Source organism: Schistocerca piceifrons, chromosome X (genome assembly GCF_021461385.2).
Source record: "Schistocerca piceifrons isolate TAMUIC-IGC-003096 chromosome X, iqSchPice1.1, whole genome shotgun sequence".
NCBI lineage: Eukaryota > Metazoa > Arthropoda > Insecta > Orthoptera > Acrididae > Schistocerca > Schistocerca piceifrons.
Window position 1 is genome coordinate 271,377,180 of NC_060149.1, and position 18,033 is coordinate 271,395,212.

The 18,033-nt window shown below is 42.6% G+C and overlaps 1 protein-coding gene across 1 annotated transcript in view; it reads right to left on the reverse strand.

The window, feature by feature from the left end:
- Positions 1 to 707: 707 nt before the first annotated feature.
- Positions 708 to 18,033, reverse strand: part of LOC124722304 (ecdysone-induced protein 74EF-like) — a 237,050-nt gene continuing 219,724 nt past the window's right edge. Inside the window, exon 8 of the mRNA XM_047247486.1 lies at positions 708 to 772. Coding sequence (XP_047103442.1) covers positions 708 to 772 — 65 coding nt within the window. The remainder of the gene's footprint in view (positions 773 to 18,033) is intronic.

Here is an 18,033-nt window from a genome sequence, read left to right on the forward strand (position 1 = left end):
CCCCTATGTAATGCGGAATTGACCACTAGGTGATACGAGAGGCGTACCTGCCAGCATAAAAGGGGAAGAGGAGTACCGTGTTGTCAGTAGGGAAGCAGTAACAGCATGATCAGGAGAGCTCAGTGCCTTCGAATGTGGGCTAGTGACTGGATGTTACCCCAGTAACAAGTCAATCAGGGACTTTTCAGCCCTTCGAAAGCTGTCCAGACCGACTGTTGGTGACGTTATTGTGAAATGGAAACGCGAAGGAAGAAACACAGCTAAACAAAGACCAGGAAGACCTCCTGTACCGACGGACGGAGACCGTTGAGCACTGCAGATGACGGTTGTCAAAAATTGCATGAAATCAGAAGAATGAATCACTTGTGAGTTCCAAAATGCTGCCAGTAGTCCAGTTATCACACTCACTGTGCGTATGGAGTTAAAAAGAGTGCGGTACAGTCATCGAGCGACACCTAATAAGCTACATATTTCTGTAGTCAGTGATAAGTATAAAGGCCGACACCACTGTCCAGTACATGACTGAAAACGAGTGATTTGGAGTGATGAATCACGCTACATCCTGTGGCTACACACTCAGGCTGTTATTTATTTAAACTTTTTTTGTTTCATAAAAGGTTTTGGCTCTTTAAGCCATTGTACAATGATTACGTATAAGAGTTATCATATGTCTAAAAGAGCAGCGTCCTCATATTTTGTGCCTCCATCTATTCTGGTTTACAAAAATGGAACTGTTCTTGATGTTTTGACAGTTGGATTGTGCTCAAACTACCTGTGAAAACATAAAAAACAGTTACATTTTTGTAAACCAAAACAAATGGAAACAAAATACGAAAATACTTTTACAGATAGCTGCTGGACAATGCTTTGAAAGGTCGAGACAGGTCGTGAAAAGAAAGAAACGTTTTGAATAAAAAACAGTCTGAGTGAGCACAATGCCGCACTGATGTGGCACAAAGCCCATTTCAACAACATTTATCTTTTTTGGTATTCGGACATCAAAAAGCTTCAGTGTCATTAGTTCCTTCACGCTTGAAGAGCGGTGCTGCTCCGCAGATGTGTACTGAATTGATGGATACCCGTTCCAATTGCTAAACAGGTCTTAATTTTATTTCGCGACCGGTTTCGAGTTTTATATTGAAGCCATTTTCAGATACCACCTTAATAGTATAAGAGCTAGGCAACTCCTTGCAAAACATTATCCCCCGATGGTTTTATAGTGTAGTTGTAATGAAGTACGTAATATCAGATTTCGAGCTCAGATATCGTTTAGATAACAAAGCACTGTTTTCCGTGTTATGTCTGATGGAAAAGTACAGTGCAGCCAGAGCGGTAAGATGTAACGGTACATGGATGAGGCTCCTGGACGTCGAGTAACGGTACAGGAAGGCGTTGCGATTACAGTCACGCTGTATATTTCAATGAAAGTCGCTTCTGCCATGATGTGAATGGCGACTAGGTTCATATGGAAGAGGTCTCATAGGTCTCGGCTGTTGTCAAGCATGGAACCAAAACCATCTACTTATAGCCCCTCTATGCAGGAACTGGTCATGTCAAAAGGCAGATCGTATACATTGCTTGATCAGGAGCGCTGTGGTATTATTATATCAGTGGGACTGTGCTGGATGAGAGTACCGGCACAAACAAATACAACCACATCACCGTAATGACGAAGTGACTGCTTTGCTACCTTGTGGAGGAGACATGAAACAGCGTCAAAGGTTATTTTATGTGCCTTATTGCAGGTACTTACGTTCAGATTCAGCTGGTACGCAATTGTGTATTTTTTGTCAGAGTAATGTTGTATGTTGCTATAAACTTTTAATCGCTTTCTTATGTTGGCGTTACTGAAGTATTTCGCAGCCAGTAGCAAGAATGACCTCCGTCAAGCAAGACTACGGAACACACAACAAATTTAATAAATTGTAGCTGCTAGGTCATGTGTCTTTCTCAGACCTAGTAACAACACATTACGGAGAAAAAGTATTCCACATTTTACTTTGCCTGTTCTCAACGGAAAATACTGTAACTGCGAATACTGCGTTTCTGCTTTTTGCAGCAGAAATGATTCCGATTTAGTCACGGCATCGTATAATGTCTTGCCTTTGAGGGCACGGCTGATAATAAAATCACGAGTTATCATTTTCAGTAGCAGCTAATTACACCAAACACTTACGCGCCATAGCGAAATACTGAACATTTCTTCATAGTTCCTTAATGAACATTCAGTACTTCGTCTTCTTCCTGTTCTTTTGACTATCATATCATCAACAGTGAACACAGAAGTCACATCTCTGGATAGCATGAAGTACGCAGATAACTTTTTCTGCAAGGTGGAAAGCAGAAGTCTTGTATTTATGATTGCGATAGGTGGTAATACTTTGTTGTAGTTTTTCTTTCTGAAGTCACACGAAGAAGGGGAAACTGAGAAAGATTAAAATGCGTCAGTTTAAATCTATAGATGACTCATCACGTACTTTTCCATGGACTGGTACATAAGGATTCCAAAGGAATTCTCATACGGGCAGATTTTGCAGAATGACAATATTTTGATTGTACAAGGAAGTTGCAAGACTTACTCGTGTACACTATGTCCTAGATTCACGTACTTTATTCCTAATATTGATACAATTTACGTAAATGATTTAAAAAGTATTTGCACGTGCTTAGTTAAGGTATTTTCGTTAAGGTTCATTTTCCCATCGTCATCAGCGCATTCTCAACGCGAAGCTAATAGTTCGTTAAGCGAACACTTCTTTGCAATGCTGTGTTCCAACCTGTGACTTAGAAAGCTGGAACATGAATATTCATAAATATTACAGATCGTTAATAAAACAGCAAAAGTAACACTTCGTCCCAATGCATAAATCATTACGATACAGCAAAAGTAACTCTTCGTCCCAATGCATAAATCATTATGATAATCTTTTCTCTCTAAACTGAAACTAGTTACAGAACTGTAACGTTTAGCTATCTCGCTCGTGTCATGTTCTCTAAAGAGAATTTTACAGTGAACGTTTAGATAAACGAAACTGAGTCGCATTTTTAAACGGTTCTCCTATACAGGCAGTTAAAGGTTTAACGGACAGTACAATATAAACAAAACAGGAAGTGCACCCTAGGAATGGATGCGAAGCAACAGCATCTAGCCATTAGCAAAAACCCACGCGTTTGATCAAGAGCCGATTCTGGACCTCTGCGTTTCGGGCGAACGTCTGAATGACCCCTTCAGTGCCACAGCCGGTCTCCTTCCTCGCACTTTTTCAATCTGAGCTTGTTCTCAGTTTCTACTGATTTCGATCATTGACGTGACGTTAAGCTGCACTCTCGTTTCCTCTACCTCTAATTTAGCTTCTCTATTTTCATACAGACTCTCCCGTAAAGCTTGCAGTGTTCTTGTGATAGGCTTAAGGGTATAGCAGGAAGTGGCTTAATCACAAACAGTGAAAATAAACGATATTGAACTGACGTCCATTTCATTACGCTGTGTTTATGTTTGAGAGTACGGTACGGAAAAAAAAAACATTTTGGGCTTAGGTTGTTACAGAACATAAGGTAATCGCTCTACATACGCGCATGCATATAGAAATCACCAATTCCCTATTACAACTTGATTAGTGTACAATGCGTTACGCCGTTTTCAATTTACGCCATGTGGTAAAACTAAGATCACTTGACGGTGAAGAATGTTCTCTCAGAACACCCAACATTTATTAAGAACGTCCAAAAGAACACAAACCCATAGCTGTCACGTCTTCGAACCCCCGTTCTGAGAAGAAGAGATACAGGAGCCACAGAGGTTGACGCTACAGGTGGCTGAATCTCTCTGTTACATCTTTGCCCTTCCTGAGTACAAGGTTGGAGATAAAAAATCTCGAAACTTCTTAGCCTTTCTATTTAAACATCATTTCTTCTGTAACATTTGGCCTGAGCAATTTGACTTCCAAATATTATAGAACTGCTTTACCTACAACCGTCTCTTCAGTTAGAAGAGCATTTTCTCTGTAATCATTATGAAGGTAATCAGTTCCTTTTCCCGTAACCATGTTTACATGACATAAAATTTACTGCAAAAAATAAAATTATTTGAATTTTTATAGCCTAAACACGTACCGAAACAATAGCATCATTTTCTGTGGGCTTTTGTTAGTTAATGATTTGAAACTGTTTTCCAAAATGTTTTATAAGACAAATCCGTAAACATATTATGGCCTGAGACTAATTACTTTTTTATTTTTCAACATCATCAAAATGTACGAATTGTGCATCCCAGTGACAGATGAAAATTTTATTTAAAATAAATTTGTATTTAGACGTAAGCCGTAATATGTTATTGTTTGTCTTACAAACTGTTTTTGAAAAAAAAATTCCGATCACGCATTTGAGCTACAAAAAAATGCAAATATGAGTAACTGTGATTTCAATGACAAAATTGTACCGATAAACTTTCAACTGCACGTCGAAAAAAGTAGACCGCAAATGTGTCACAGTTGGACGGATAAAAGAAATAGGAAAAATACGTATAGTATTAACGGTCGTTAGGAGATATGTTTTGTACTGGTTATACAACAAATACTGATCGACACTAGAAGTATATGATGCAAGTTATTAAATGAACTTACATTGTTGCTGCTCCTCTTTTTTCCCTCCAGCTCATTCAGAAAGGCTATCGTGTAAAAATTTCACAAAAATAAATGGACTTCGAGAACAACGTAGGAGACTCTTAGTGATCCTTTGTTGCGAAATGAGAAAAGGTCCTATTGCGTGTGCCGAATGGCATCTGCTTCCGTGGTCAAGGACAATAAGCGCGGGTGACGTACTGCCTCTCGAATCGAGTGAGGGAAAGATTTTTCATCATCGTTATTTGTTCTGCCAGGCAAGAGAGATGATGCCAACAATTCCTCATCGGCACACTGTGTGCTAAGGTTCTTTGTTTGATTTTGAACTGCTCCGCAGTGCCTGGAGGAGTAAGTTCATAAATTACAGTAAGTGATAATTCGCTCATTGAACGGGAACTCTACGTTCGATGGTATTTCGGAGGCCAGCATGAAGAAGAGCAGGCCTATCACAGTTTACTCTTTCCATCCTTTCGCTAACAGAGCTTCGGTCCACATTCGACCGGATGATTAAGGACAATTGTGGAGATCCCTTGTTATTCTCGACAAGGATTTGTGAACGATGTGACAGACTTACGGCTTATACATTTTCTCTGTAACAGGACACAAACGAAGTCATGTTGGATGCAGTCGGTGGTATGATCATGTAGCGAAATGTTCATTACCCAGCGGAGCTTGGGCAATTGCACAGCATGTAGGTTTCTTTCATTGCCCGATTTAATCAACCAGTATTCGATACCATACAGCACAATGGGAGGACGAACGTCTCATAAGTCTTGGCCTTATGGAAACTGGTATGAGCTTCCTCCATCGCATCCTGGTTGGATAATACTATCCTCTTTATTATCACTGATGCTGTTATCAATTTGTAAATAAGAAACAAGGCACCAAATGGGTGCTTAAGGCACTGGACGCATATTGGGGATAAGTGCGCTTAATATCCCCATGGGGTCATCAGTTTTAGTTTTTACGTAGTTTCTCTGAATTACGTCAGGCGTGTATCCTCTATTAAACCGGGGACCTAGAAACGACGGAGAGGCTTCGTCCGCCGTAGCCCTCAGTGGTTCACAACCCCACAACAAGCCACACCAGTGCACCCACCCCTCCCCCACCCCACACCGAACCCAGGATTATTGTGCGGTTCGGCCCCCAGTGGCAAGACGCGGGTGGTTCGCTAGGTCGTCTCCAGGGCGCGAGCGTGGTATCTTATCGTGCGGCGCGGGTGCCATTGCGTCTGCAGCGTGGCCTTGCGCCGATTCCGCCGGTGTTAACTTCAATTGACGGCCTATTGGCTCTGCTAGGGCCAGACGACTGCCCCAATTCGGCGGTCACTTACTTCTTTTTACCAGCTTCGTTCTTCCCTGAAAAATTCCGTGTCCCAAGTACGCATCGTGGATTCAGGGCCGGAGGAAGCGAATATGGTGACGTCTCTGGCGGTCTTCCTGGTCATAACTGCTTCATCCTAACTATGGGAAGCTTCGCACGTTGAGCTTGCAATACAAAGCAGTAACGCCAACAGGAAATTATTTTCTTCTCTTTTTTAAATGTTCGTTGTATTTGTCGTCTGCTGAGAGAGCGTGTATGTCAGTCTCCATCGCATCTAGCAGATTTTACCTCATTACCAGCAGCGACCCCACGCGAGCTAAGCAAAAGTGTAGTCTGTTTTTATTTTTTATTTTTTTAATACAGATTTTTATTTAAGCCGGTCCAGAGATGATGACATGCTAAAAAATTTCCGAACACCATATCGGCTACACTACTTTTTCTTTTACACACTTTATACAGTCTTCCATAAGTGATTATTGTTAACTGTTTTGACTTCGGAAGGTTCAGGTTTATGATTAGTTGATATTATTCTCCACCTCTGCATCTTCTATTCCCTTATTTATCATACGGTACTGCTTTTTTCCTCTTAAGTTGTCAAGTAACTAGAATTTTTTCTTATCCGTCTCCGACACCAAATTTTCCTTCAATGAGATTGTACAGCTGACAGTTTCTTCTCAATAAGCAACCAGTCGGATATCATCCTGCACGTCAAGACCGACATCGATCTTCATCCTCCAATTCTTCTGGACACGTCAGCGTTTGAGATATTATCTGTTCATTTTACTTTTTTTTCAATATGTTTTGAGTAGGTGGTGCCCCACAGTTCCTAAATATTTGAACAACATCATGATTTACCCATTATGTAGAATACCTTCGTTCGTAATGTTAATACTGACAGTTAATATAACATGAATGAGTGCACTGTATAGCACATTCTTATGACTAACAATGAAATTTTTTTACTATTTGACAACAGTGACGACTTCATGGATTTTATTATTTGAAGCCGTTGATTTTATCGCCTAGTATGAAGTTGTAAATGTTTTTATGAACCTGATGATCGTACATGGGCCGAAACTGGTTGTTCAATAAAGAAATTTTATCAGCAGATCTTGGCAGTAAGCCATGACGTTCTTCTTACTTTTCCCACTTTATCGAGTACATCGTCTCAAAAATTTCCTGATATTTCCTTGTTATTTTTTTTCACTGGCCAAGTTGTTGAGCCTTATAGGGAAACGTTCCAATTGTAAGATATCTGTAAATCCAGAGACAGTCTACTGATCATAAATAGTCTCTTTCGTATGAAATGAGCCTCGTTCTAGTTTCCATGTTGTTAAACACATCCTTTGTGCCTAGACTTCGTAAGTATATGAAGTGGTTACACTTCACAGTGCCTATTCCCTACTAAGGTTGTCAGTGGTCTTTCTCGCTCAGACAGTCTCGTTACATTTGACTTGTTTATTTATTATTTATTTGTTTATCTATCCGAGTCCAAAAGGTCACTAAAACACAATATAATCCCAAACTCACAGTCTATTATTAATGGCTAAGAGGTTTTCTCACTTTGTGAGTGCAGTGTTCAGCAATCAGAACAGCATGGTCATTCGCTGCAGACAAGTATTCCACGACATAGGGTTCGCTCAGATTACTGAAAACCAACAAGAGTTCAGTGCCATTCCTGTCTTACCCCTCACTAATAAAGCTCATTGTCACTGATACCCTACTTCTTCAAATTAGTGTTGCACCTTGCCACCCCCGTTCTCAATCTGTTGAGCGTTTTCTAACAAGGGAACCTCCTCATCGCACCCCCCTCAGATTTAGTTATAAGTTGGCACAGTGGATAGGCCTTGAAAAACTGAACACAGATCAATCGAGAAAACAGGAAGAAGTTGTGTGGAACTATGAAAAAACTAAGCAAAATATACAAACTGAGTAGTCCATGTGCAAGATAGGCAACATCTAGGAAAGTTCGAGTTCAGGAGCGCCGTGGTCCCGTGGTTAGCGTGAGCAACTGCGGAACGAGAGGTTCTTGGTTCAAATCTTCCCTAGAGTGAAAAGTTTACTTTCTTTATTTTTGCAAAGTTATGATCTGTCCGTTCGTTCATTGACGTCTCTGTTCAGTGTAATAACTTTAGTGTCTGGGTTTTGCGACCGGACCGAAAACCGTGCGATTAGTAGCCGAAAGGACGTGCCTATCCAATGGACACCGAAAACATTTGATTGCAAGGTCATAGGTCAACCGATTCCTCCACAGGAAAACACGTCTGATATATTCTATACGACACTGGTGACGGCATGTGCGTCACATGACAGGAATATGTTGTCGACCCACATAACTTGTACACTTGGTGAATGGGTAAAAAGATTCTTCTACCTTGCCCAATTTAGGTTTTCTTGTGGATGTGATAATCACTCTCAAAAAAGTGTGAAAACATAAGAGTATGTCACATAAACTGCAACAAATGAATGCAACAGTTTCACCACAGTCGCACAGTTTTGTCTGTGCTCTGTCAAAACATGTTTTTAACGTTTTCAAATTTTTCCGTGTGTAGACCGTCAAATCCTGCATATGTCCAAGCAAATCTGAACATGTCCTCGAATTTTGGAGAGCGAAGTTGATTTTATGTGAGTGCCTGAACTTTGATAATTGTCTGAAAATAAAAAATTAAAATTTTTGCCGGTGGGAAGACTTGAACCAAGAATCTATCATTCCGCAGCTCCACACGCTAACCACGGTACCACGGCGCTCATGTGTATATGCACTCCTAGATGTTGTCTATCTTACACATGGACTACTCAGTTTGTATATTTTGCTTATTTTTTCATAGTTTCACACAACTTCTTCCTGTTTTCTCGATTGATCTGTGTTCAGTTTTTCAAGGCCTATACACTGTACCAACTTATAACTAATTCTGAGGGGGGGTGCGATGGGGAGGTTCCCTTGTAAGTACCGTGTTAGAGAAGGCAGTCTGATGGAAGCTTCTCTTTTGCTGTCCATAAACCTCCAGCGGAATTTGTGCTCGACAGCTCAATTCTGCGGACTTCTGCTGATGTTGGAACGGTGCAGTTGTAAGGAGGAACCTTACTCTGGATTTCAATCGAGGGGATAGGAGTGAGTCCCAAACGATGGATACCTTGGATCTGTTTCTCGCTTCTTCTTTCCAATTTCAGCTCCTACCCGTCTTTTGACAGTTGGAGCTGCTAGTACTATAAGCGGAAAGATCTTACTGACTGGAGTTGGTCTTAGGTACCCAGTGACTCTGCGGCCTGTCTCATAAAAAGCCACGTCATCTTGATTAGCATGTACAGAGTTTCTTCCTATCACCAGCCTGTTAGTCAAATTTTGGAGATTTTCTTTCTGACTTGACAGTATGTCTTTATGAGTCTCCTTCCGGCTGCAAAATCTCTTACTCCTGTACCACCACCGCGTTACATACACACAATTATGGTTATTATGGCTTCAAATTGCTGCCCTGACGCTTATCTCCTACCACCTAGACAACTGTCGCCTGACAGACAGACATTTGAAAGTCGCAGAAGATGAATGCAGTTGTCTGAGACGCACGACGCAGGCAGACTCGTTTGGAAAGTTCGTGACCGACCAGGGAGAAGGCATTTGGAGCGCTTCTACGGTTCGCAGGCCAGGCTTCCCAGTTTTATTAAGCAAGGCCCCAAAGCCGCTTATCTATTCGTAGAATTCTTTCTGCCTAGCAGAGGAGAAAGTCCCGACTTCTTAAGACTCTCAAGAGAAATGAAATAAGGGCAGCGGCATTTCTGAAGTTTGCTGCACCAGTATTAGGTCACGTGGCGACCCTTCACTTTCTGGAGACGAACGTGCACACAACAGCCGCCAGAGTTCCAAAGTAGGCAGATTACGGGAATGGTTTTTTACATCTGCGATCTGGCCCCAGACAATACGGTACAGAGATTTGCCAGTCATCCATTCGGACACTGAAATTATGTATGGCCGTTAGGATATTTCCATATCCGCGTAGCAGAATGCTTTTCTTTTCTTCAAGGCTGTTCTCAGATGCCTTTCCCACGAACTTATACGCTTTACATTACACATTGTTGTCACGTGTGTGCATTTATATAAGATTGCTCTTACAGAAGTCGCCGAACGTATGCGAACAAGGGCAGTACCAATGGTAATACGCGTATTTATTTACCGAAAGTGTCCCAGAAATATAGTTAAATTTTAACTCGATCTACGACGCCTAGTATGCCAGGAAAACGGCTTTGAAAATTCCAACAGCAGCTGGCAAAGAGGTATATAAGCATTCCTGTTTTTGAAACTTCCTGGCAGATTAAAACTGTGTGCCGGACCGAGACTCGAACTCGGGACCTTTGCCTTTCGCGGGCAAGTACTCTACCAACTGAGCTACCCAAGCACGACTCACGCCCCATCCTCACAGCTTTAATTCCGCCAGTACCTCGTCTTCTACCTTCCAAACTTCACAGAAGCTCTCCTGCGAACCTTGCAGAACTAGCACTCCTGAAAGAAAGGATATTGCGGAGACATGGCTTAGCCACAGCCTAGGCTTCAACTACCGAGACCCGTACCTACCCCATGATGAGTTCAGCTGGGAGCCGACACCGAAGAGCCAGCACAAGTTATGCCCATCAAACTACAGTCTATCCCAGGAATCTGCGATCCAGCTGCTCCAACTTGACGGAACCGACAAAGACATATTTACTGTTTGGAATAAGTGAACCACCGTAGCGGTTTCCTGTTAGTGTGTTTAATTACCACTGAATAGTATGGGATTCGTACTGTGCTACAAGGAAATGTGTCATTTACACAAAGTATAACTCGCAATATGGAGCACTGAAAAATAAACCAGTCGCATTGACTATACTGTTCACAAGTTCATCAGCCTTATTATGTAGGATTAATAGAAATTTTTGAGAGGTTCAACAGAGAGCGATAATCGTCACAGGTACCTTTAGTGAGCGCGACAGGGTCACTGAGATGTTCATCAAACTCCGTCCTTCTCCTTCTTCGCCTTTTCCCGTTTCTCTACAGGGTACGTATTTTCATATGGGTTGTGGCAAAGTTAGTAACAGCTGGTAACCGAATGCCCATCCTGATGCCAACTCCCCCCCCCCCCTCCCCTCCCCACCGGGACAGAATCTGTGTTCCACAAATTTCTGCTTCCAGAGCAAATCACACGTGTTGGGTGTGAGAACGTTGTCTAAATGTTTGCGTAGCGTGTATCTGAGGCGGGACGTGGGTCCCAGGCCGGTATTTATCTAGCTGCATGTGGGAAATCATCTGAAAACCACATCCAGGCTGGCTGGCTCACCAGTCCTCGTCGTTAATCGACGAGGTGGATTCGATCCGAGACAGGCTCGTCTCCCCGAATCCTGGAAGCAGCGGGTTAAAGCGCTCGGCTATCTGGGCGGAACTTCCTCAAATTACAGTGACAGACGCTAAAAGAGAGGTGTTGTGCACCACAGAAAGGTTTCTTCTGAGAACGAACGTTCCGAGAAGAATCAGACAGTACATTACTCCTTCCCTTATTCATGCCAAAAAATGACTATGGCGGGAAAATCAGAGAAGTGAGAGCTCAAACGGAGTTTTATCTACATTAGTTCTCTCCACACTCTATTCGCAAATAGAACAGGAAAGACGAGAAACGAAAGTGGTATCATAAGCACCTTCCGCCACACACCGAAGGTGGCTTGTGGAGTTTACAGCTAACAAGGAAACGTCGACTTGACCTCCTATTTTAAGGAGAAAACAGTACACAGTACACTTGCAATATATCAGCCTCAGCAATCGATCCCGCGCGAAAATTTGGTTCATAACTATGATGTTTCCAGAATGAGATTTTCACTCTGCAGCGGAGTGTGCTTTGATATGAAACTTCCTGGCAGATTAAAACTGTGTGCCGGACCGGGACTCGAACTCGGGACCTATGCCTTTCGCGGGCAAGTGCTCTACCATCTGAGCTACCCAAGAACGACTCACAACCCGTCCCCACAGCTTCAATTCGACAATACCTCGTCTCGTACCTTCCAAACTTCCCGAGTACGAGTCTCGGTCCGGCACACAGTTTTAATCTACCCGGAAGTTTTATATCAGCGCACACTCCGCTGCAGAGTGAAAATCTCATTCTGGGAACATCCCCAAGGCTGTGGCTAAGCCATGTCCCCGCAGTATCCTTTCTTCCAGGAGTGCTACGTTCGCAGGAGAGCTTCTGTGAAGTTTGGAAGGTAGGAGAGGAGTCTGGCAACCGAGGAATGGCTATGAATTGAAGTTAACGATTTTCCATTTACAATTTAATCACACCAATCACGACGAAGAACAGGGCATCTCTTAGAGATGTACTTCAGTTTAACAGTGCCAGCTTTAAAATCCAAAGGAAATAACGCACAACAGAGATTCTTTCTTTCTTTCTTTCTTTCTTTCGCTTACGCCATAGTCCCACAGCGATCGCAAGGTCGGCGCGGTTAGAACGGATTTGGCAAGGTTAGTTTTAGAGGTTGCCGGATGCCCTTCCTGCCGCCACCCCGTACCCCCAGGGATGGAATCAGTGTACCCCAGCTGTCTGCATCTACTGTAAGTCGTGGAATAGTGCGAACGTGTTTCAAATGTCTGCGACGCGTGTAACTGAGGCTGAACGTGGGGAACAGACCGGTATTCACCTAGCGGGATGTGGGAAACCGCCTGAAAACCACATCCAGGTTGTCCGGCACACCGGCTCCCGTCGTTAATCCGCCGGGTGGATTCGATCCGCCGCGTCAGCGCTCTCGGCTACCCTGCCGGGTCAACGCACAACAGAGATGTTAACAATTAAATACAACAACGGGACTAGGGGGAGGGGGGGCGCACAATAACCCTCGGTTCGCTGTGGGGCGGCGGTGGGGTCAGTGGACTGCTGTAACCCGTTGTGAGGTTCCGTACCACTGAGGGCTATGACGGGGACGAAGCCTCTCCATCGTTTCTAGGACACCAGTTCAATACATACATACATACGTATAATTTCTATAGTTGTTCAGAATATGTTATGACTATTACTCTCTTGGATAAAATTATTGTATGGAAATTATAACCCATATTATTCTCAAAGGGACGAACTCGATAGATGTAAAAGTAATTACGACTTTCCGCGGTGAAAAAAATTTGTAAGATTGAATTCAGTATTTAGTATTTCGCTCTGGACAAATGCGCCCATGTTGATGGCATGTTGATTGATATTCGGAAGGCATTCAGCAAAGTTCTATTCTGTTGTTTATTCACTCGATTTAGGACTCCTAGAAATTTAATTCTTTCATGAAAACATTCCTACCTTTCAAATGCGGTGACGGCTCGTAACCATGCATTCCACACATTCCAGTTTGCGAACCTATGTGTACTGGAATAATTTTGCTTCTATTATCGAATACGTTCACCAGTGTCAGTTTTCGTGAAAAACTGTGATACACCCGGTACATCATTCTGTATTGCTAAACGACACGGAAACCGCACGCATTTGCAGGTTGCCTATCAAACGGCTTCCAGGGGCTACAAAAATTTGATTTTCAACATTTCGTGTAATTATTGATCGAATTTAAAATTTTAAAATGCTGTAATACACCACTCATTAAGCTGTATAATCTTGTGTTAGAAGTTTAACACAATGAGACAAGTATTACAGTTAGAAACTGTGTGTCTGTCTCGAGGCAACGGAACTCACGGCGCATAAATGCCAGGACTTTATTTACCCACCATTTGAGAAAGAGAGCACTTAGCAACTACCAACGAACTTCACGAAACAGAGAACCGACTCGTGGCGATAACATATTAGACCTTCTGGTGACAAACAGACCCGAACTATTTGAAACAGTTAACGCAGAACAGGGAATCAGCGATCATAAAGCGGTTACGGCATCGATGATTTCAGCCGTAAATAGAAATATTAAAAAAGGTAGGAAGATTTTTCTGTTTAGCAAAAGTGACAAAAAGCAGAATACTGAGTACCTGACAGCTCAACACAAAAGTTTTGTCTCAAGTACAGATAGTGTTGAGGATCAGTGGACAAAGTTCAAAACCATCGTACAATATGCGTTAGATGAGTATGTGCCAAGCAAGACCGTAAGAGATGGCAAAGAGCCACCGTGGTACAACAACCGAGTTAGAAAATTGCTGCGGAAGCAAAGGGAACTTCACAGCAAACATAAACATAGCCAAAGCCTTGCAGACAAACAAAAACTACGCGGAGCGAAATGTAGTGTGAGGAGGGCTATGCGAGAGGTGTTCAATGAATTCGAAAGTAAAATTCTATGTACTAACTTGGCAGAAAATCCTAAGAAATTTTGGTCTTATGTCAAAGCGGTAGGTAGAACAAAACAAAATGTCCAGACACTCTGTGACCAAAATGGTACTGAAACAGAGGATGACAGACTAAAGGCCGAAATACTAAATGTCTTTTTCCAAAGCTGTTTCACAGAGGAAGACCGCACTGTAGTCCCTTCTCTAGATTGTCGTACAGATGACAAAATGGTAGATATCGAAATAGACGACAGAGGGATAGAGATACAATTAAAATCGTTCAAAAGAGGAAAACCCGCTGGACCTGATGGGATACCAGTTCGATTTTACACAGAGTACGCGAAGGAACCTGCCCCCCTTCTTGCAGCGGTGTACCGTAGGTCTCTAGAAGAGCGTAGCGTTCCAAAGGATTGGAAAAGGGCACAGGTCATCCCCGTTTTCAAGAAGGGACGTCGAACAGATGTGCAGAACTATAGACCTATATCTCTAACGTCGATCAGTTGTAGAATTTTGGAACACGTGTTATGTTCGAGTATAATGACTTTTCTGGAGACTAGAAATCTACTCTGTAGGCATCAGCATGGATTTCGAAAAAGACGGTCGTGTGATACCCAGCTCGCGCTATTCGTCCACGAGACTCAAGAGGGCCATAGACACGGGTTCACAGGTAGATGCCGTGTTTCTTGACTTCCGCAAGGCGTTCGATACAGTTCCTCACAGTCGTTTAATGAACAAAGTAAGAGCATATGGACTACCAAACCAATTGTGTGATTGGATTGAAGAGTTCCTAGATAACAGAACGCAGCATGTCATTCTCAATGGAGAGAAGTCATCCGAAGTAAGAGTGATTTCAGGTGTGCCGCAGGGGAGTGTCATAGGACCATTGCTATTCACAATATACATAAATGACCTTGTGGATGACATCGGAAGTTCACTGAGGCTTTTTGCGGATGATGCTGTGGTGTATCGAGAGGTTGTAACAATGGAAAATTGTACTGAAATGCAGGAGGATCTGCAGCGAATTGACGCATGGTGCAGGGATTGGCAATTCAATCTCAATGTAGACAAGTGTAATGTGCTGCGAATACATAGAAATATAGAGCCCTTATCATTTAGCTACAAAATAGCAGGTCAGCAACTGGAAGCAGTTAATTCCATAAATTATCTGGGAGTACGTATTAGGAGTGATTTAAAGTGGAATGATCATATAAAGTTGATCGTCGGTAAAGCAGATGCCAGACTGAGATTAATTGGAAGAATCCTAAGGAAATGCAATCCGAAAACAAAGGAAGTAGGTTACAGTACGTTTGTTCGCCCACTGCTTGAATACTGCTCAGCAGTGTGGGATCCGTGCCAGATAGGGTTGATAGAAGAGATAGAGAAGATCCAACGGAGAGCAGCGCGCTTCGTTACAGGATCGTTTAGTAATCGCGAAAGCGTTACGGAGATGATAGATAAACTCCAGTGGAAGACTCTGCAGGAGAGACGCTCAGTAGCTCGGTACGGGCTTTTGTTGAAGTTTCGAGAACATACCTTCACCGAGGAGTCAAGCAGTATATTGCTCCCTCCTACGTATATCTCGCGAAGAGACCATGAGGATAAAATCAGAGAGATTAGAGCCCGCACAGAAGCATACCGACAATCCTTCTTTCCACGAACAATACGAGACTGGAATAGAAGGGAGAACCGATAGAGGTACTCAGGGTACCCTCCGCCACACACCGTCAGGAGGCTTGCGGAGTATGGATGTAGATGTAGAGATGCGTGAAAAAGTTGCTTTTGCTTAAAATGGAACACAAATTACTCACAATATATTCATCCAGTATTTAATAAAAAGAGCACTCAGCGACTTCTAACAAACTTTAGCGTAATTTCAAACCTTTCCTAAACTTTTACTCGCTTGCATGCTTGAAGCAAATATTTAACACATTAACTCATCTGCAGCCAGATGTTTGAAGCTGTTTTACACATGTGAGTTCGATTCTTTTAAAGAATCGCGGATTCCTCTGAGCTTTGCGACCCAAGCGCCCACTTGGCCTTTAAACCGGCCTTAACGTCTCCATCATTACTCTAGGAGAGTATCTCCTCCTTCTTTCCTTATGGGTTGAAGGTGCGCACATGTCGCTTAATTCTAAAGAAATAATTCTGTTAGTATCCTCCGTTAAATCGAGAAATATATTACGCAACTTTCTGGGAAGTGGAAGATAGAATCTGCAGACCAGACAGATTCATCTGAAGCGATGTGGAATAACCGCATATGATACAACTTTGCTCCGTAGGAAATGGTTAAAATTCCATTTCCTGTTCGGTCACCATACTTCAGGCTCCCGCAAATTAAAATCGATCCTCTATGGTAAGGAAACCGAATCAGAAAGTCGCAGTTTGCCACGCAGAAAAAAACTGCCTTCTTAATTTTCAGCACCAACCTTCTGTCGGCTGAATTATATTTCTGTGCGCCTTTCGCCTGAAGCTCGCCCAGGGTCTCTTAAGAGCGGTGTCGTATGTTGTGCAAACCGTGTCTCTTGTGCACTCCGATCTCTAGGTCTGGGTCAACACAAGAGTGCACGATCGAGTGTGGAAACTCATTTATCAGTTTGCGTAATAGATGATTAGACTCTTTTACTTCACAGCTATATTCATTTGCTCAGCTTCGATGTGTGTGCAGAATAACACAGAATGTGGTTTAACTTTTCTTCAAACTTTATGTTGCTCTTTTCTCACTTCTCGCTCTTTCCTGAGCGTCATTTCGCGGTTCCGTACTGCCATATAAGGAAGATGTTGCATTTCGAACTGATAGGATCCGTACGACCATCCGCGTTGTCTTCGAGAGTGAAACTTTGCGAAGGCAACTTTTATTTTAGAATACCGTACTACAAGGCGCATTTTTGTGCCTGTGGGTTTTTATTTGTATGAAAAACCACGCGTCTTGTAGCATTTATCGTTTTTATTGTTATCCATGTTTAATCTCCTGGTGGGCTTGGGTACCTTTGAAAAACACTCTAGGCGGGCGGGACGCCCACGCAAGTTCTGCTCGCAAGAAGATGGCCGACCGAAGTTTGCTACACCTGCCGCAAAAGCGCTGCTGACTGGAGGCGTGCTGGAAGTTCTGCGAGGCAAACGCGAAACCCAGACAACTCACAGTCACGGGCAGCTTTATGCGCGAGCTTGTATCTGATATCAGGCGTGTTCTAGCCTTCCAGTTCCAATATGCGGTAAAAGCAGGGTGTTCCGTTGGCTAGCCCATCATTGTCTCGCCCTCGTGATTTAGCGGGCATTTTTTCTTTTTTTTCTCATTTTCACACACTGTGGCTAAGTCATGTAAGCTATTTAGAACTGACACGTACATGTTTTACTGACATTCATTGTTTACCTAATAGGCCTAGTAAACGAGCTCCACCGAAAACGAAAACGCCCTGAATGGCTGTATACGCAGTATAGGGGAGAGTGTTGTAGCTTGATACACTTTCCGACTTTCTCCTCTAGCCAGTCGCCATGTAATACATGGATAATATATTTTCTAATTCCATTTTTAAATGATGGCATTCGCTTTCTATGTGCTGCAGTCTTTTTTTGTGAAATTATAAAAATTACTTCGGAAAATTAAGGTTTTCCCAACTGTGAAAAATGTTCTAGGGTACAACTTGGCCAAGTACCTAAAGACAAATATTCAATCTCAATTTAAAAGCACTACAATCAAGAACAGCTTCATATTATTGTACATAATCGCCTATCTCTTACATTATTACTCTACTACACACCAAAAATCAGTAAGTGAAATCAAATTAAGCAGAAGTATTATCAAAAACCATCCACATGTTTAATATACTTTGAAAT